The 21,011-nt window shown below is 36.6% G+C and overlaps 1 protein-coding gene across 2 annotated transcripts in view; it reads right to left on the minus strand.

The window, feature by feature from the left end:
• LOC132271272 (protein PIR) overlaps nucleotides 1-21,011 on the minus strand; it is a 57,323-nt gene that overhangs the window by 26,403 nt on the left and 9,909 nt on the right. For both annotated transcript variants that reach the window (XM_059772597.1, XM_059772598.1), the window contains exons 6-18: nucleotides 19,425-19,544; nucleotides 19,259-19,329; nucleotides 15,320-15,412; nucleotides 14,389-14,458; nucleotides 14,032-14,096; nucleotides 13,572-13,767; nucleotides 13,259-13,410; nucleotides 11,708-11,801; nucleotides 11,200-11,415; nucleotides 3,806-4,017; nucleotides 2,750-2,897; nucleotides 1,429-1,597; nucleotides 1,033-1,109 (exon numbers count right to left, since the gene is read on the minus strand). In XM_059772597.1, coding sequence (XP_059628580.1) covers nucleotides 1,033-1,109; nucleotides 1,429-1,597; nucleotides 2,750-2,897; nucleotides 3,806-4,017; nucleotides 11,200-11,415; nucleotides 11,708-11,801; nucleotides 13,259-13,410; nucleotides 13,572-13,767; nucleotides 14,032-14,096; nucleotides 14,389-14,458; nucleotides 15,320-15,412; nucleotides 19,259-19,329; nucleotides 19,425-19,544 — 1,683 coding nt within the window. The remainder of the gene's footprint in view (nucleotides 1-1,032; nucleotides 1,110-1,428; nucleotides 1,598-2,749; nucleotides 2,898-3,805; nucleotides 4,018-11,199; nucleotides 11,416-11,707; nucleotides 11,802-13,258; nucleotides 13,411-13,571; nucleotides 13,768-14,031; nucleotides 14,097-14,388; nucleotides 14,459-15,319; nucleotides 15,413-19,258; nucleotides 19,330-19,424; nucleotides 19,545-21,011) is intronic.

Here is a 21,011-nt window from a genome sequence, read left to right on the forward strand (position 1 = left end):
TTTCAGAATCTTTTCTTTCTTTTCAGAAAAACAAAAAAAATGAAATAGTGTTCAAGTGCAGTTGCAATATTTGTCTCAAGACTATTTTCCCTAACTTTCATTTGCCGCCTAAAGTTCCAAAAGGAACATCAGAAAGTACTTTTGACATTTTCATTTCAAGATCATGTGAAAGAGGAATTGAAACCACAAAACTGACATGGCTCGAATTTGGTAGCTCTCATCCCTGTAGTTTTTTTTTTTTTTTTTGATAAGTAAGATTTTATTAAAAACGCTCAAAAGGGGAGCGAAGCCCAAAGAAACAAAAGGAAACAAAAGGGCCAAAGGGCACCTTAGACCTTCAAAGAGGCCAAGAAAACAATAATTTCCTCCATAGATCTATAATCTCTCCCTAAAACCCAACAAAAAAGAGTAGAAATAACAGAGAACTAAAGCATAGAAACAGGCTTCTTTTTTCCGTCAAAACATCTCCTGTTTCTCTCAAGCCAAATACACCACCAGATACAAAGCGACGTAGCCCTCCAAGCGTCCCTAATGCCAGCCCCAAGGAGAATATTTTTCCGCAATATGTATTAGGTACACGCACTCTATTGAATATTTTCCTACTCTTCCATTCCTTTAAATTCCAATATTTTCGAGAAGGTTCTCTCACCAACACATTTCCAATATTTTTTCTACGCCATACAGTTATAGCAATCTTAACTCTTAAGAGTAAGATAATACAATTTTTAGCTTCCCATTACTGAGAATCACAAGTACAAGACTTAAATCACTCTATCAATGCCCTTCTCGTTCATGCTAATATAAAAGGTCAAACTGAATAGAATTTCTATCACCCATCCTGATATATGACAAACTCACAGCAGATACAAGACATGATTTTATCCCAATAGTCTGTCAATCCTGTAATTTTAGTTATCAAGGCAGAGCAATACCACCTAAATGACACATACACGGCATGACAGTAAACATTTAAGAAGAAATCAAAATGTCATGTCCTATGAGTAAAAATGTCAGACTTCTAATCTTATTTACCTGAATAACACGAGAAGATTCCAAATAAAATTCTCTAAACCATAAGAAACCAAGATCTGTCAGAGTTGCAACAGTCACTGCAAAAACCATAATACCAAGGTTAATTTTAGCTATAAAAGAGTTCATGAGAATTACTGTGTCATTCTCTATTCGGCATCTTGCCTTATCGAGTCCAAAAACACCTACCATATTAAAAGTGTGGAAAGACTGAAAGAACAAAGCTAAAATATTTATTTTCACATATGATTTATTGAACATGAAAATGATGTGTCATATATTAAATAAGTTGAGCCATCATTACTTGTAATTTGATCCAGAAAATACTCCACAAATCAGAATGCCAAAATAATATAATATAGGATGCATTTAAAACAAAGAAGAATCAGTTTGTAGAACCTGTGTAATCTAATATATTCAGGAAAAAGCTAAGCTTGTAGAAGAAGGTTTCCAGTTGTTTTAAATCATTGACAGGAAATTCAGATCCACTATTTCCAAAGAGTCCCCCAGGCTTCCTGAGATTACCACCTGATACCACCTCATATATAAGGAACTGCAAGCAATGGACCTGAAAGAAAAAAATAATCAAATATAATTAAACATATATTTACAATCCCAATTAACATATTAAGGAATTGAATATCACATTTAAGTCAATATTTACTTGCCCAATAAACTTAAAAAGAACATATTGATATGCTGAGGCATTCTACTAAAATCTACCTACCCATTCCTTTTTCTTTTTATTATTTATTTTTTTTCTTGTTTGGACCAGAGATACAATGATAAAATTCAAAAAATACAGATTTTGGAAATGCTCGACAGAAATACACAAGGATTCACACCAGAGGATACACTGGCGGAGATTGCATTTGTCATGATGGAGATTACTGTGGATATAAATTATAAGTTTGAAGAAAGGCAATAAATTTTCTTAAGGTTCTAAAATCTGACTTCATAATAAATTTTACCCTCCTTGAAGTTGATATTCTGAAGGAATTTCACTTTCACTCAAACAAGAAAACTTGTACAAACTCAGAAATGCAGATATGAAAAGAACAAGACTCAGTGAAAAGCAGACAAAGACAAATCAAAAGAAGCTAAAAATGCTACAGAAATCAACTATGTGGACACTTTGACATGCTTATCAGCAAAATCACATGCTCTCATGCATGCATGACAAACTGAAATTTAAAACATAATAATAAAAAAATTATGACTGTTCAATAAAAACAACAGAATTTAGAAAAAGACGGTGGGTGGACATTGCAACAAGAGAGAACATATTATGAAAAGAGAAATGTTTTGATGAGGGTGAGTGAGCTTGCAATCACATCAGCATTTGATTGGCTGAATTCACCAGCCATGTTATCCAACGGTAATGAGGGCACAAGCTCACTGAGGGCGGCCACATCATAGTCTTTGCCTTTAGAAAAATATATGTGTTGAACTCCAGCACATATGCATACATAATGCATATTGTGTTACTCCATGCCTTAAATTAATCATTTTAAGAAATTTGAATGCCAAATATACCAGAAAAGAAATAGTGGATGAGGAATTTGTCTACACAAATTGCACCCTTTTAGTATTACAATGATACTACTACCAGAAATAATGAAGGAAGAAAGAAGTAAACTAAAAGGAAAAATTGAATATGAACAATAAATGGCATTTAAGGAAAGAATGTAGGAAACAAGTAGAATAAAAAAAGAGAAACCTGTGCGGCAGTTGGTGCTACTGGCCTTGGATAAAAGAAATTTCCTTTGCTTTCTTCTCCTCCATGCTGTGATGATTGTAACTCAGATTCAGGCTTGCTTGTATTTGCCATCCAGTCCGCAGAAAGAGTTCGCATATCAGAAAGAATCCTGACAATCGCCATTTGGACAAGAAGTAAGCAACTAGAAGACATGTTCCTTTTAGCCAGACAATAACTTTTCCATGGCAATGAATTCACACAACAACATATTGCTGTCAATTGACGCTTATCATGGAAAATATGACCCATGCCTTACAAACTGAAGAACCACAGAGTGTTGAAAGGTTCATCTGCACTCTCATAGATTGCAAATTGTAAGGGTTGGAGTACAGTATGCCTATTGTTTATCTCTTAAGGGAAAAGGGCTAAGTACTTATCAAAAAAAAGGGGGGATAAGGGCTAAGACAGTTAATGTTAGTTTTATAAAATAGAGCTAGACAGAAAAAAGGAAATTGTACACATTAGCTGAATTAAACAATTTTTGTTCACTTGTTACAAGTGGAGCTGAAACTTATATAAAAGTTGAAAGATTCATCTGCACTCTCGTGGATTGCAACTTGTAAGGGTTGGAGTTTAATATGCCTATTGTTTTCTGGCTACCCTTAATAGAAAGAAGGGCTAAAACAGATCTTGAATATTAGTATTTTATACATAGAGCTAGTAACAGAAAAAAGAAACTTGAAAACAATAACTGAATTAAACAATTTTTGTTCACTTCCATAAACAAGTGGAGCTGAAACTTGGATATCATACCTAATGGAGACCAAGATCAAACAAATAACCAGCTCATCATTCAAGTACACAAGTTCAGGAGATTTTAGTGAACACCGTAAACCAGGCTTAACCTGTGGAGTCTTTTTATGTTTCACAAAATTATATATTATATGGTCCTACAATACATGCAAGTAGACAGGTGTTTAGTTTTTAAGAAAGAAATGTTCAAATAATGATTTGAAGGTCAAACATACTGGAGAAACTTTAATTATCCAGTTACATTGTACAAGGTCTAATGCCCACCTAGAGAGGTCCTTCTTCTTTCGGAAGGTAGTCCGCAACATAGTGGCTAATGTATTTTGCACGAAATCTTGGACCTCAGCATGGATAGTCTCCCACAAGGCATCAGCTACCAACGTGTCGCACCGCTGCATCATTGTTCCAACACTCTTAATGTAGCTAACAAGTTCAACCAAAGTTTTCCTTTCCTCTGCACTATAATTGAATCGTACCACCTACATGATAAATCAAAAATTTACCATCGTTTAGCTCAAAAAAGAAAAATAAATTTCATGCATTACATACAATGGCAAAATATCCAAAATTGTTGTTCAAATTCAACATTTTTGTCCTAAAATAAAAGTGATAGTCTATGAAATAATAGACTGAAATGTAAACAAGAATAATAGAAGCAGAAGAAATAGAATTTAGTGCACAATGCGACAGTGGTTGCCTCTGAAGCTAGAGTGTATATATTGCTCACGAAGAGATTTACAGAAATTGCAGAAAGTTGACCCTTAAACAATGTCTTAATGAGGGTATCTCCAGCTGCTAACTACACATAAGGTATGACCACATTTTTGTTCATTGCCACACCCAATAAATGATAAGCTGTCCCAATATGTTACCTCCTCGCATGAACTACTGGTCGGGCAAAAGACTAATCATTGCCAAACATCCACTTGAAAGTACTATCTTTCCATTTTGCTTTTTTTTTTTTTTTTTTTTTTGAATAGTTGATAATCCACATGCCATCGGGAGTTGGATCGGAATTACTAGCGTAGCATAAAAATATTGTAGAAAAACATGCATGTAACTATTATTTTTGATGATCACATGTGGTGGTGTTATTGATGTCAATTGTCACGCCCCCAGATTTGAATATAAGGGCATCTTGTCCTATAGACCATACACAAATCTAGTCGTGAACTGCCAACTGGAAACATATTCCAATGCAATAAATGAAATGATCTACATTCACTTCCTGATTGTGATGTGGGCGGGGCGCATATGAGAATCAAATAAAAAAAAATTATTAGAGATGTAAAAATAGTTAGAGGTATATCCAAAACGGGACTTGTGAGAGATTGGACTCATCTCTGGGAGGTTTCTTTGGCTTATTTTATTCTCAAATAAAACAAAAAGGAAAAGTGAATGAAAACTCTAATATGATGTCCTTTATAGGCCAGTTAAAATGTTGAAAGTAAAAAAGATCTCAAATATCCATAGAAATCATAAAAGACTCAAGATTAATAAATAATAAGTCTTTAAACCGTCCCTCATACATCAGGCCTGGTCTGACCCACTGGCTAATTGTTGGCACATCCCAGGCATCCCTGGGGCTCTGATAAGCAGATATATACTCCAGGAGTTCAGAAAACCCAGCAGCAAGTTAAATCCATCTTCATCTGCTAAGTTGCTTTTGGTCACATGCTGAATCCTTCCTCGCTTATCTGTGCCATCAGAATGTGTCTTGCCATTCAATTAAACCAAGCATTCCCTTTGAGTTTGTCTGTCTGACTTCAGACCCCTTGTTGTGATGACATCTTCTTCTCCCCCTAAGATACTCATCTCTTCTAACTCAGCTGCTATCTCTTCGGCTTCTCCATGGTTCGGGTAGAGGTCGGAAACATTGCAGACTAGTGTAATCTTCCATGTATCTAGCAGCTGCACCTGCTAAGCATTGTGGTTCACAATCATCATTGCCATGAATGGCCCGTATTTTTTTCCTTAACTTTTCATCTTCCTGTTGGAAAGTGCTCCTTTCTAAGGTAAACCATAATAAGGTCAGCCTCGTGAAGCTCCGCTCTCATCGATGCTTGTCAGCTGCTGCTTTACATATCTGGCTCACTCCAACCACGCCCTTCCTTACAACTAGGAATGGCAATGAGGCAGGTACAGGGCGGGGTCCCCCTCCCCGTTTAGGAAAGAAGTCCCCCAGCCCGCCCAGCCCAGCCTCATTCAGGGGAAGGCACGTATCCCCATCCCGCCCTGTTTATCTCTCACCACATTCCCACCCTGCCTCTGATTTTCTTTAGGCTGATTTTTTATAACTTCATTTAATATATCATGCTAGTATGCAACATACTTGATAAATGGTTACCAAAAAACACAATCAGGAATTTAAGATTATATGTATGTATTTGATATATTTTAGTAATAAAGTTAAAAGTAAAATATATTATTGTATATAAACGGGGCAGGCCAAGGATCCCTTCCCCATCCCCGCCCCACTCACGTGCAAGTATTCTTTCATTTACCCCATCCCCGCTGCAAACCCACTTTATGTTCTCCCCAAACCCATTAAGCAAGTGCTACGTCATCGTCACTATGCTGCGCTAACAAAGATAGTGAGACAAAGTAAACTTCATCCTCGGAAAGCATCCATAAATCACCTCAAATGGTGTTTTCCCTGCAGTGCAATTCACAGAAATTTTGTAAGCAAATCCAGTGTAGCAGGCATTTATCCCTTTTTTTTCAAATTGTCCCCAACAATACTCTTAATAGGATTTTTATCACACCCATTTTTTGCAACGATGTTCTCAATAAATGTCCCACAAACTTCACATTTCAATCAGAAGTGATTGCTTTCGGCAAGCCATGATCTAACGTTCTTATTGAAAAATGTCTGAAATGTTCTAATCTGACTTGCATCTGTCATTTTTTAAAAGGGTAAAAAATGCATAGGAAAATCTATCAACAACTAAAAATGTAAAATCAAACCCACCTGCATCTCGTGAAAATCCTAGTACAAAGTCCATGCATCATCCCAAGGTCCCTTCAGAATTGGAAGAGGTGTGCACAGGTTGGTGTTCTGTGCATGTCACTTGGCAATTTGGCACTGACAGTACTTTCTGTAAGGTCAATACTCAATAGGAGTCGGCAAATTTTGTTCAAAACAAGATCTGTACTTTTGATTCTTAGTTTTGTTTATTTTTTCTCAAAAGCTAGTTTAATTTGTTGAGTTATCTTTATGATTTATCCAAAGGCAAACAAGATTCAAGAGTATCAACAAGGGATAAAGGTTAAAAACTCTCAACTTATGCACTTACCAAATTAGGGTTCATATTGATGCATTCTCATATTAAACATGTTAGAGTTTAAAATTTATAAGATCTGATCTTATAAATATGTTTTTGTAACGCATAGAAATGTCTTTTAATCAGAAAACCCAAGTATACCAGTATAAGGGAGTTCAGTTAGTCGGACCTCACTACTTATCAAAAAAAAAATCAGTCGTACCTCACTGGACTAGGTTCAATCGATTGAACCTATGCCTCGATTGATCGAACTGTGCAAAAAGGCAGTTTCCAAAAAGGTATAAGCACCAAAACCCCTAAACCTTTTCAGCCTCAAAGGTCTATATAAAGGCCTTGTGTTTTCTAAACAACACATAAAGCATATTCTAGCATTAAAAGAGCATTGTGAGGCAAACCTAAGTGCATTCTAGCAATGAAATTGCTAACTTTTTGTTTCTTTTCATTCATCATCATACCATATAAATGGTGTGTTTTTTAGTGCTGATCACATGTAATGTTAGAGCTAAAAGGATTTCAACATAAAGCTTAGACGAATAGTAAAGGATATCAAAATACGAGTTAAAGAGTGGATTTCAATTTGTCGAATGTCAGCAGCAAAGTTCGAGGAGAATATCTGGTGTGAGTCTAGGTCAGAGGTAAGTTCGGTGATTCTAGAGCTTGAATCTGATACCTAGGACTGTAATACCTTTCTTCTTAAGCAGATTTGATCTACCTGGACTAGGTCCCGTAATTTTTTCCTAATGGGCACGTAAAAACAGGTGTTCTTGTGTAGATACTTTTTATGCTTTATATTTCTGTACCATGCGTAGTTTCACTTGTTTAGTTTATTTGAATTTCGGTTTCTCAAGTTAGATAAAATTTGAATTTTCGTTGTAAGTAGATAATTTCATCATGAGATCTATTCATCCCCTCTCTATATCTAATTCAGGGCTTAGCAAACTCTGACTATCAGAGCCTAGGCCCTAGGATTATAGTCTTATCCCTCACCTTTAACCAAACACAAGAACCAATAATATCTTTCCTGCATAAGAGCCAAGGTTTCGCTTTGGCGGAAGTGTCCCCACAATCCTCTTGCATGTAACTCTTGAATCACCTCCTTCTAAGTGATCATTGAGGCAAACATAGTTGATTCCCATTAAAAACAAACCCATCTTGACTATCTTATAACTTGTGTGTTCTTGTGCCCTAGGCAAACGCTATCCACAAGTCTCCAAAATCAGAGTTGCAAATATGATTTCTTGATGGCTTCCAATAACTTCAGATACATCATGGTAAGCAAAATGAGGTATCTGTTAAAGTCCTCTATAACTTTGTTCTGAGCAAGGAATTCATGCCTCAACACAAACATATACACTTTGTAAGAAACTTGTAGTAGAAATATAAAAAGATGAGAAATGAGATAATTGTGTAAAGACTTGAATGAGATAATCACTCATTCACAGCTCTAGTATTTATAGATAAAAAGAGCATATTCTATAGCAAAATCAAATCTCTGCTAATACGGTAAGTCATTCCATAAATCATGGCTATCATATCTGCTAACACTCCCCCGCAAGTTGGTGCATGGATATCTGAAACGCTCAATTTGGACAATGCATTTTCAAACGCAATCTTGATGACGCCCTTTGTAAGAATGTCTGCAAGCTACTAAGAGCTTGTGATAAATGGAGTGCAAATGACTAGCGATGATTTTCTATCAGATGAAGTGCCGATCAACAAAAAAAATTGTCTCCTTAGACAATAAACAATTAGCAATGTCTCCTCAGAACATAAACAACCCATCATGTCCCCTCAGACCGTTTCCCTTCATACACATGTTTAAAACATGTAGATGAAAGAATCGACAATGTCTCCTCAGACCATTCCACTTCATACATATGTTTAAACAATGTAGATAAAAGAATCAACAATGTCTCCTCAGGCCATAAAAAGAAACAACTATGTCTCTTCAGACCCTTTCTAAATAAATGGTGTCAAACTCGCAACGCCCTCATTAAGGTCGGACCACCCTGCCTACCCGACACCTCCCGGATGGGCAATGTCACCTTAGACCATTCCCGAATGGGTGGTGCCGAACTCGCAATGCCCTCATTGCAGTCGGACCACCCTGGCTCTGATACCAAGTAGAAATATAAAAAGAAGAGAAATGAGAAAATTGTGTAAAGACTTGAATGAGATAATCACTCATTCACAGCTCTAGTATTTATAGATAAAAGAGCACATGCTCGTATTACAAAAAAGGAAATTAAATCAAATCACACCATATTCTATGGCATATTATATAGCATATTCTATAGCATAATCAAATCTTTGTCAATACAGTAAGTCAATCCATAAATCGTGGTTATCATATCTGCTAACAGTTGTCTATTTTGCAAGTCAAGCCTTTGGATCAATCAAGTAACAATGCCAATGTTCCAAATCATGGAACCAAATAAAATTCTGCATTATATACCAAACTACGTTTCTTAGCATAGATCAATTTTTCGCTAAAGAAGACTATTGAAGGACATCCTTCTTGAGTTCAAACTCCACCAATACCCACAATGCTAGCATCACATTCTGCCTCAAACCCGTTCTCAAATGATGGCAATCTCAACAATGAGATTCTGCTTTAGTAATTGTAAGCTTCTATTGGCAACTGGTGTCCAATTAATTCGCCCTTCTTCATACAATCTACAAAAATGGTGCAATAATACTGCTGAATCTCTCAAAATTACCTGTAAAAAGTAGTTAGTTCATGGAAACGCCTCACCTCCGTTCAATTACGAAGTTTGCACGCTCAATGATAGCATGTATCTTTTCAGGGTCAAAATATAGCATTTCCAATAAATGCTACCTTATCTGTCATAAACATGCATTTCTTGGTGTCCACGTACATTTACACATTTCTCAGCAGGAACATAACTTGAAGCAAGTAATCAAGGTGTGAATTTAATGTTATACTAAATATAATAACATCATCAAAATACACGACAACATGTGTCATTAAGGTTTTCATGCAACAAGTAAGCTCCATTAATTCCATCTGAAGACCCCTAACAACTTTAGGCCTCCGTGACTGTTTCCATGCCAAGGGTTTATCCTCCGTATATTTCTAAATTCACGGGTACACCAGTTTGAACTGCTAAACGATTAAAATATTGAAGTTACACCCTCTCTAAGAGCTTAAGCTTTTGGAGTTGATGGTTGTTAACATGGCATCTGAGCAGGCAAGGTCTAGCGTTCAAACCTCACCGTCACCCATGATAATTAAATGAAATGCGTGTTGGACCAAAAAAAGGCCGCACGTGAGGGGGTGTGTTGAAGGATTTAAATATTAAAGTTACACCATCTCTAAGAGCTTAAGCTTTTGGAGTAGATGGTTGTTAATAGTAACACTAGATGACCATCTGGCCACTAAAAGATGATTCGGCTTTCCTCCTCTGTCCAGAAGTCCCTTCCACTTTGCCTTCAGATATTGCGTGCTCTCTCGATCTCATCTTTAAAGCAACCACACGAGATCTGGAGTACCCTAGTCACCTCATCCAAGATGTGCATTGATATCTTTCATGTTTCCATCCATCCTATTCCTATCCATGCATGTTCGCAAAGTGCCCTCACAGTTTCTCATGTTGTAGTTTACAGCCCTTTGACATTTTTGGTTGGCATATCTCCAATCTGGTAAAAACTCTTAAACCTGACTCAGATAAACTAAAGGAAAAACTGATCTGAGACCTAACCTCTAAGGCTCAAACATAGAACTCCTTGAGGCTTTTCACCTCAAAGCATCCTTTCTATCACCCAAAGTAAGCTAACTCTTGGCAAAACAAGAGGTTTCCTCTTAGAAGTTAGGAGACCTTGGAAGTCACTCCTAAGCTCCTCGAGGTATAACAGTAACAGGTTTCTAGGAATTATGAGTCAGACAGTATACTTTCTCTTTTCCTGTTCTTACTCTGTGTTGCATGGTAGAGTTACTCTTAGACGGCTTTCCCACGTTCCTCTCGCTTGCATAGTTCCTTTCAAAAATCTATATCATATGCCTACGTCTTGTATTGGAAAAATAGAAATTGAGCTTTCCTCCATTACAACTGTTTAAGTTGTCATAGAATAATACTAGAATGAAATTTGAATTAACAACAAATATAGTAAAAAGACCTCAGCAATTTTTTTTTTTTTTTTTTTTTTTTTTTGATAAGTAAAAAGACCTCAGCAATTTGTAGAACATGAGCAATGGAACCAATAACTCCTAGCATAAACCAGCATCTAGAGAAGCCAAAGAAATGGAGATGCATCGGAAAACAGTGAAAAAGAAAAGAAAAGAAAAAAAAAGCCGAAGCTTATGTATCCTACATATCAATAGGAGCCCAAAAGAGGGATAAAAATCAAAGTGGAAACCTTTTCATAATCAGAAAATGATGCAGAAGTATCATGTGATTCCGTAGGACCTAGGTCCTTGCAGGGGCGGGAGAATTTCCATGCACACTGCTCCCAGATGCGTGAAGTCCATCTGCTTAAGAGCTGAAAACCTTCAACTACCATATCATACATGTTTCCTTTGACTTCCTTGCTCCACTCAATATCTGCACCATCTATTGATTTCAATAACACGAGCTGCACAAGTAAGGATCCACAAGTACACATGCATTAAAAAAAATTAATAAATAGAGGTCATCGCAATTTGCAGGTACTCATTAAACAATAGTAGAGAAAAATACAAGAAATTGTTTTTTGTAACCTAATTGTATAAAGATGCCAAAATTTGCTGTTTCACTTTTTAAGTTTTCACCATACATAAATAAATATATACATGTTGTCTTTGTGTGTGCTTACTGCTTATATATATATAATTATGTATGTGTGTGTGCGTGCATCCAATAGGGAGAGATACAAATGAAAGGAGCACCTGATTCATAGATGAAGCAAAACGAAGAGTGAAGTCATCATGCCCAGCACGAATCGCTCCAATGTGACTGGTGATCAGATAATGCCGCTGATAAGTGAACTATGTTAAGGCCTTTGTCAAAAAAGACGAAACAGTTAGAGATTCTTTAAATTTTGCCGGTAAGAATGTCAAGTTACAAAAGCAAGTTTCCATACCTAATGAACAAGACATAAGTTCTAGAGATACATATCAAAGCTCATTAAAGGATAGATGATTTGTTTACTACATCTACACATCACTAGATGCAGAAAATATATAGTTTCCTAATGAAATACATTTCAATTTTCTTATTTTTAACAAGTAAAATACATGTAATTTTCATGTGTTAAATTTCAACAAAGATTACTTCATTGTTAACTAAAATTCTATAAGTAGCTTTTAAGGAATCTTGTCTAATTTCAAAGATTATAATTTCTCTTAGCATCAAATGTGTGTGTGTGTGTGTGTGTATATTTTCCCGTGAAGAAGGTCAAATATAATAAGAATATATATAAAATGAACTTACAAAAATTGGGTCTTGCAAACATCTAACAAATTTCATGGTAACCAAAGCCCTCGTGGCGATTTGAAAAGTCAAAAGCCTCAAAGGGCCAACCCTTGAGCACCCCAAGCCCTGGTATCGCTTCAGGCCCATCTAGCCTCGAGGGACCAACCCTCGAGCACCCCAAGCCCTGGTATCGCTCCAAGCGCAGCAAACCTCGAGGAACAAGCCCTCGAGCAGCCCAAGCCCTGGTATCGCACCAGGCCCATCAAGCCTCGAGGGACCAACCCTCGAGCACCCCAAGCCCTGGTATCGCTTCAGGCCCATCAAGTCTCGAGGGACCAACCCTCGAGCATCCCAAGCCCTGGTATCGCACCAAGCCAAGCCCTGGTATCGCACCAGGCCCATCAAGCCTCGAGAGACCAACCCTCGAGCCATCTAAAGCAGCTGATCGATTAATAAAGTTATGAAGTTTAACATCCTTAAATTGTTCTCCATGTGTATCACATATGGATTTTTTTTTTGATAAGTGTTATCACATATGGAATTGTCCTCCCAAACGTGTTTCAATTCCATTAGGAGACATTTAGCTTTATTTATCTTTTCTGATATGTACATTTTTTGTTCTATTTATCTTAGAAGTATCCAAATGCTTACTTTACACATGTCCACATATTCTTCCCAAATTATTGATTTGGAATAGATGGCTTGTCTACAGCCATCACAAATAAATGCATAAAGCCAGTCATTTATCATTTTCCCACCAACTCCCCACCATAACATTCAACCAAGTCATTAAAAAAGGAAGCCACCAGTGTGACTATCTTTTATGCTGCTCTTGAAGAGGTATCCCATTTATACATCAGCAACAATAATGAACAACAAAAATTAGAGACCTCGACGAGCTAACAGTATGTTTCCATATGCATAAGTAGCAATAAGTTACTAATAAAGAGTGAATACAGCATAAGATGTTCAACTTATCACAAGATTATATTAACAAAAAAAAAAATTAACAAATATGAGGATATTCTTGTGCTTCACGAGGTGGGAGCTCATGAGGTGCTGGAAGACTGAGAAGACGAGTTTGGGCAGAAAATTTTGGGAAGTATATCGACAGCTCTTTCAAAATTGCAGCTGGAGAAAGATGAAGATCTGGGAATGCAGGTATGACTGGATCATTCTACAAAAAAGAACAAGCATTATACAAAAAGAAGTCTACAGACCTTAAAACTTGAATTAGAAATTATTTACTAGTAAACAAGATAACACAATAGGAAGCTATATATTTTTTGACTGTTACTAGTCAAACCTAAGTTATTAATAGAAGATAAGAACAGCTACCTTAAATATATTGATCAGCCTATTGATTTTCACCCTCTTATACAGTGATTCACTATCTTTATCTGATGATGTTGCTAAGACAACCAGAACAGGCAAAACACGAAGAAGAATGTACCGCTCTGGAAATAGAAGCGCAAAGTCCAACTCCAGTGATTCAGTAGCAAAGACTATGAGAACTTGAAGAATGTCTTCTACACTATGTTGAGTCAAGGAACTTAGAAAAGAGAGAGACGCGTGCGCACACAAACACACACACACACACACACAGATGTATCAAGCTTCATGTGCGTCCAGTTGGAAGCAAAATGCAGATAAATATTATATTTCTGGGGAACAGCAAGTAGCATGTATGTCAACCAAAAAAGTCTCAACGCAAGCAGCACTTTTTTTTTTTGTTACCCTCTTGGTATATAAAAATGAATATAACAGACAAAACTAATACTATATACAGGCAGGATACTTGTTCACACGGAACATCTCAACATGCAAGTTCAATAAAATTGCCCACCTCGTGCTCAAGAAAATCTGCAAAACAATACGTATCATTAAGTCAAGGAGAACAGTGTGTATCCATTATCCAGCCAGCCACAATATCAAACTGTCATTGGACAAAACTAGAAGAACAATTAAACAATGCATGCATCATTTGCTGTTGTTTCATGGAAGATAAAAAGGAAATGCATTACCAACAGGCCAGTGTCCTAGCGGTATCAGCCCTTACTTCCCAAAGGAAGGTCAGGGGTTCAAGTCTCAGTAGAGATGTGTGTGTGAGTACCAACTATGAAAAACAAAAAAAAAAAAAAGGAAATGCATTTACCTGTAGGTCATCCAATTCTTCCCTCATTGAATCAATATCTTGCCACTGAACACTGACTTGAGTGAATGTCCTGATAATTAAGAAGCAATTAAATAATTATATAAAGTACAAAAAACAAAGAAAAAATAATTTGAACTGAAAGAAGCTAATTCCGTAAAAAGCTGCCAATGTTGTGCAGGATAAATGTTTTTCAACGGAAATATTATGCCAGGAAAAAAAATTGAAAAAAAAAAAAGAGAGAGAGAGCAAGACCAGAGTTAACATATAGAAGTTTAAGCCAGATCTTTATAAACATATAAAGATGCAGTTGAAACTTTTTTGGTGGAATACTTGCAGGAGAACTATCCAGTAATTCAGTGAACAACTCATAGAAAGAATAATACGAAATAAACAATAGATACCATAATTATTGTACATAGTCTACCACACGTGCAATCAATGCCTTCATTAATAAAACCTAACAGTGTGTCTATATATATGTACTGCCTTCAACCCAACCCAAGCCTGATCAGACCTTCAACCTAAGCTCAACCTGCACTTGAACCTTTGAGATTGGGCTAGGCAAGTTTGGGTTGAAGATCGAGTTAGGTTCGAGTTGATGGTAACCCAAAGCTTGGGATTTTTTAACACCAGGTGTTGAACTACCACTGCAATGGCAGATCAGCCAATACACTGACAGTTACGGCACCGCGATGGCCAATATGACTCCATAAAGATAGAGTCTATTGTGAAAATATTTAGAACCAAAATATTGATGCAACTTAAACTCACAGGCTCCCGATTGTGTTACGACTCGAACAAGTCACACCATAACAGCTTTGTTTTGAAACCGTGGTTACTCTACCATTATATATTAAACATTAAAAGAGATGCAAAACCTAGATATGGCAGCATGTTAAGAATAAGGATATTTAGTACTTAATAGGCATACCTCTTATACCAAGAGAAATCATTAGGTATGCTTGCTTTTGCATTTTTAAGATGATCAAGTTGCACCAGAACATCAAGTAACTTCAACATGGACCTGCGGTAAAGTAATAAATTAGCTAAAGCATACATTTAGGTTAGCCAACAACAAAAGGTATGACAGAAAGAAATTAAATTAAATACATTGTTCGCATATAATAAAACATCTGTTATTATACAACATAAAACTAGTATATGGGCATAGACAAATTCTTTCATCACCAATGAAAAATGGGTACAGTGGAATAGAAGCCATTTCATGTAGAATAATCATTGAACTTTATTCATTTATTCAGATGGCGCCATGTGGAAGACATAGAAAACTAATTCCTTCAACACAACATCAGAATTTGTTTGGAGGAGTGAAATGGACATCACTTTATCAAGATGTCAAATAGTCAGCCGCATTCCCCAGACACCTGAAAAAAAGACTGAATATACAGCTAGCAAAGACATTGTATGTTGAAGGATTTAAATATTAAAGTTACATCCTCTCTAACAGCTTAAGATTTTGGAGTAGATGGTGGTTAACATGGTATCAGGGCAGGCAAGGTCCTGTGTTCGAACCTCACCATCACCCGACAATTAAAATTGAAACATGCGTTAGACCAAAAGAAGGCCACAGGTGAGGGGGCATGTTGAAGGATTTAAATATTAAAGTTAGACCCCTCTATCAGCTTAAGATTTTGGAGTATATGGTTGTTAACTAAGTGAGTTATAGTGTATAAATCCAACAATTTGAAAACAGCATCGCACCTTCTTGGTCAGATGTGACCAAAAGATAATGAATAGCTTAGGGAAAGATGTCAAGTGTCTTATAAATTGCACAACCACATGCATGGTGACAAGAGACATTACGTATCATTGGCACATCAACAAGTGGCATGACACTTATTGCTGGATTGCAATCCCAACATCAGCGCTTGGGTAATGGAAGTGTGGTACTCGAGAAACAGAAATTGGTGGCAAAAGAGATGTACTTCATACAATCTACTATTCTCCTAAGTCATGTTTCTATATTACTAAGCCCAACGGTTTTTCACCCATCTTCCAACTAGAACTGTTTGGAAAACCAAGGTTTTACAAAAGGCTAAGGCTTTGGCCGGGTTGCGCACAAGAATGTTAATACTAACAAGATGTTTTATATTAGAAGTCCTTGTAAAGCCAGTGTCCCAAACAAGTTCACTCTTTGTAAAAACAATAGTGATAGAATTGATCATCTCTTGTGCACTTCATACGCTTTGTGGAAAAAAATAGCTGTTTGACGGTTTTCTCTTTGGAATATGAATTTTTACTTGATATCTCCTTTGATATTCATGTCAAGGACATAGAACTAATATAATTTGGTAGCATGCTATGTGATATTGCTAATAAGTTAAAAATGCCATAGGTGTGCTGGTTTGATTGCTAGCTTTATACAGTTCTCTGTGTATATGTGCAGATGGGTAGCAGGTTAACTGGATATGTGTGGGGTATTCGAATGCTGTTTCTGATCTGGATTTCTGTTTCTGCACCGTTCTCTGCTTCTAAGCATTTGGGGATTGTATATGTTATGTGCTACAATAAGTATATGCTCTGGTACATGGATGATCAGATCGACCAGTGTTGGAATTGTGTTAGCTGGATCTGTATTAGAGGTCTGCAGCGGTTTTGGCCTTGTGATCAGTGGCTTTCCATTTGTGGGGTGTTCGGGTGTCGGATTTTCTTATCTACCCTCTGTGAATGCTGGTATTCTTTTCTGGGTGATGATTTTTTTGGTCATTTTGCTCCTCTGTCCAACAGATATGTTTTGGATCAGAAAACTCAATTTTCTTGATGTTGTACTTTATTCAAAGGGTTTGCTGTTATTTTTTAACTATTTCCATTAGTTCTCTTTCCATTCATTTTTGGTTGGATGGAACTTTCTATAGTTTTATAGGTGGTTGGCTTGTATTGCATTGGGGCTAATGACCCCTGGCTTATTGTATTTTGTTAGTTTAGTTTGCTATCAATAAAATTTCCTCACTTTGTGAGAGTTGCAATTGCCATTTTGTAATTTTTGTCCTTGTAGAAGCTTTGAATTCATTGTCTTCCCCTTGGACACAGGTAATTCAACTAACTACCAAAAACTAACTTTCAAAAACATAATAAAAGAAGCAGAACTCAGGATTACATACTTTGTTTTGTACTAAATTTTCCAAGCCAAGTTCTACTTGACTTACAGGGTATTCATGTTCTTTGTCATGGAAAGATGGGTTTAGGGCCACAAAGGATGTATGGTTTTCAATTTTGTTTAATGCAACAGTGTCAGGATCTGTTAACAGTTTTCTAGGCTTGGTCAAGTGGATCCTCTCTCCCCTCTTTTATTCATTATGGCGATGGAGCCATGTAGCAAGATATTTGCATGGCAATGGAAGGGGGGCTTTTTGAGAGGTTTCGAGATTTGGATAGTTAGAGGTGCTTCCCTGTTAGTCTCCTACCTATTGTTTGCAGACAATACTATTGTTTTCTTTTGGGGTTAGAAGATACAATTGAGATGTCTGTTGAGGCTGAGTTTATGATTTGAAGGAATCTCTGGTTAAATATTAAATTAGTAAAAAGCAGGCTTATCCAGAGATGGAGGAGATGAATGGTTCGGCAGTTATTTAGTGTTGCAAAGTCAAGATTGCCTAATGGCTCCTCATCAAACCTAAGGTCGTTAGGGACACAGTCATAAAGCGCTTCAAGAGGAGATTAGAAAAGTAACTATCTCTTCAAGGGGTTAGTTGACTCATATTAAAAGCACACTTTCCAGCTTGCCAACATGCTATCCGTTCCTTAATCAGTCTCAGTCCAAAAATGATTAGAAAAGCTTCAGAGAAATCTTTATGGGGAAGCATGGGAGATGAATTTAAGAATTATCTGGTAGGATGGAGATGAAGAGTAGCTTTTTGTGCAAAAAGTGAAGATAGGAAGAAAGAAAAGAACCATTGAGTAGTGATTTTACAATATAAACGTTTCCGGAAAAAGCAATATGATTAGAGCCATTCAGCTTCAAATTGACATTTCCACGATGTTGCATGACTGGGCTACATGTAAAGCACTAGAAAATCGTATATGTGGAATTTTCTTAGTGTTTGGAAACTATCGACGATGGTTGTCAAATTTGCTGCATTTTCTTCTACTGATATGAACAAGGCAATGTAACTAACTCATTAAGTTCTCCATATCTGAATGCACAGGCTACTAACTTACAGAAAATTCAAATAACAAATTTAGTTTCATTTATGATAAGAACCTTCAAAACTTATGGAGTACATCATAAGATCTTTAATCTGTAATACTTACTACGATGTTATAAATCTCTTCGGTAGTTTATCATAGTCTTTCATTGATTCTTCAATTCAGTGTTAGAAAAACTATACTTTACAGTGTTTCTTGTTTCTATTTTTTAGCATCAGCATCCATAGATATGTCCAAAATTTTGGATCTCACTATGTATATTAATATGGATATTTGAAACCTTTAAGAAACATGAAAGTTCATCACACTAGGAGGGTATTTAGCACGTCAATAATAAAGTTCTCCAAGAAATGGTGGAATATGGTGGTGCAAATTCAACTTGCACATCCATACGATGCTTCACTTCCAATACTATTTAGTACGAACCAAATCTTCCAGTTTCCACCACAAATAAAATATAAGGAACGCATGTTGAAAACTCCAGATTGACTTTTTACCACTAAAATAGCAAGTATATTTTACCAAAAAGGCATAAACTAACAAAGAAACAACTCTTTAGAAGTGCATTTAAAGCACCTTGAGAAAATTAACCCATTGCAGTAAGGTTTAGCCCTATTTTTCATTTCAAACTGCAAATAATAATACTACATTTCAGAGGAAAACTCTGAACGAAAAACATATCCAAAGTTAAGTAATAATGCACCAGAGATGAGTTATAGTAGGACCATTGATGCGTCGCTCGGGCCTAGAAAAGCGTTGCATATCAGCTGCTAGCTGCATTAGAGAATAACAATATTTCCTTCTGAGACCTCAAACACAATCTTGAATATTGGCTTCAGACTGAAAATTTGAAAAATGTGTGCTCATACCTTAGATGCAGCGGAAGCTTGCCATCGTTGAATCTCACGCAAACGACTCATTTCCAAGTCCAGAACTTGATAAGTTTCAAGATACAAGTCAGCCTGACTTTGCTTCATGGAATCTGGAAGCTGCCATATTATGTCTACGATCTTATAAGTTTTTATAAAAAATATAAGGATACAAAAATCTGAGATAGCTAATAAATTAGTCTTATCAATTAAAGTCCAAGGGATTGCAATTAAACATCATTAACCATCATATGGCTGCGAATGGAATGAGTTTTGTTGGTCAAAATAAAGTCATGAATATCAACCTCAGGAGGAGCTAAACTCAACTTTGCTAGGTGCAACGGGTCGGGCGCTTGCCTTCTGACCCAAAAGCTTAAGTTGTTCGGCAGTACTATCTACCCGCCCATATATACCCAATCTCTTTCAGATCTGGATCCAATGTGAGACAAGACCCCTCTAACATTCTCCCCCATCCGAACTCGCAACACCCTCGTTGCGGGCAGACCACCCGGCTTGGACTTGAGCACCTCCCGGGTGGGCACGCCCAGGCGGGCACTTGGCACAACACCGGATCATAAACTGGGTCAGGCACTTGCCTTCTGACCCAAAAGCTTAAATTGTTGGGTAGTGCTGCATACCCGTCCATATATATCCATCTCTTTCCCCATCCGGATCCGAAGTGGGACAAGACCCCTCTAACACTGGGCTTCTGCAGGCGTAATAAGTATGACTATTCTTTAGGCCTAACTCAAGATGGAATGATAAATCATATTCTTAAAAAAAATATATAACTCGAGATGGAATGATAAATAAAAATATGATTTATGATGTGTCCAGTGATCTTCAAACATTAAATGAAAGCACTTAAAAACTTTAATAACAAAGTCATTCAGTATCCCACCCATTTTAATATTAATTCACATCAAATTTAACATTAGCATATTTGACTCCTTTGAGGAGCAATACATGAGCCCAAATGGTTCACAATATAATATTTATCACTGATATAAGAAATTTCCAACCACCTGTAGTAGTTCTTATCCTCTTCTTTTGGAGTTCTTACAAAAATAAAAGGAAAAGAAAGAAAGTAGTCTTCCATGAATTACTTACTCTTGTTGGAGTACAAAACCATCAAGTTCAGCAGATTTGATACCCAGAAAGTCAACAGGAGTGAAGTTACCATAGCATCAAGAAAAGTGACACACAGAGGAAGCATCGGCAGACACGAAAATATCAGTTACCTTAAAATGTCATGGAAAACCTTGACCATGCCACTTAGGGCCCATGAGAAAGCATTCAAACTGCACCTTCACAATGTCACATTTACTCATGCAAACAGAACGAATTTCGGGTTTCTAGATTTTGAAAATTGTATTGCTGAGATTATCTATCAAAACAAAATGTATTGCTTTCTGGAAAACCTTTTTATGGTATTGTCCGTCAAGGGAGAACTGAAAACGTTTCCTGGATAGAAAGGGAGTTATTTAGAACATTTGTTTAGTGTGTTGGCAAATCTTTTCACAAATAGAGTTTGTAACTTTGAAAAAAATAAGTCTATTAGTCGTGTTGAGTCCAGATTGAATCTAA

Source organism: Cornus florida, unplaced genomic scaffold (genome assembly GCF_030987335.1).
Source record: "Cornus florida cultivar Cherokee Brave unplaced genomic scaffold, ASM3098733v1 CherokeeBrave_3.0.0_Hap2_Chr08, whole genome shotgun sequence".
NCBI classification, from domain to species: Eukaryota; Viridiplantae; Streptophyta; class Magnoliopsida; order Cornales; family Cornaceae; genus Cornus; species Cornus florida.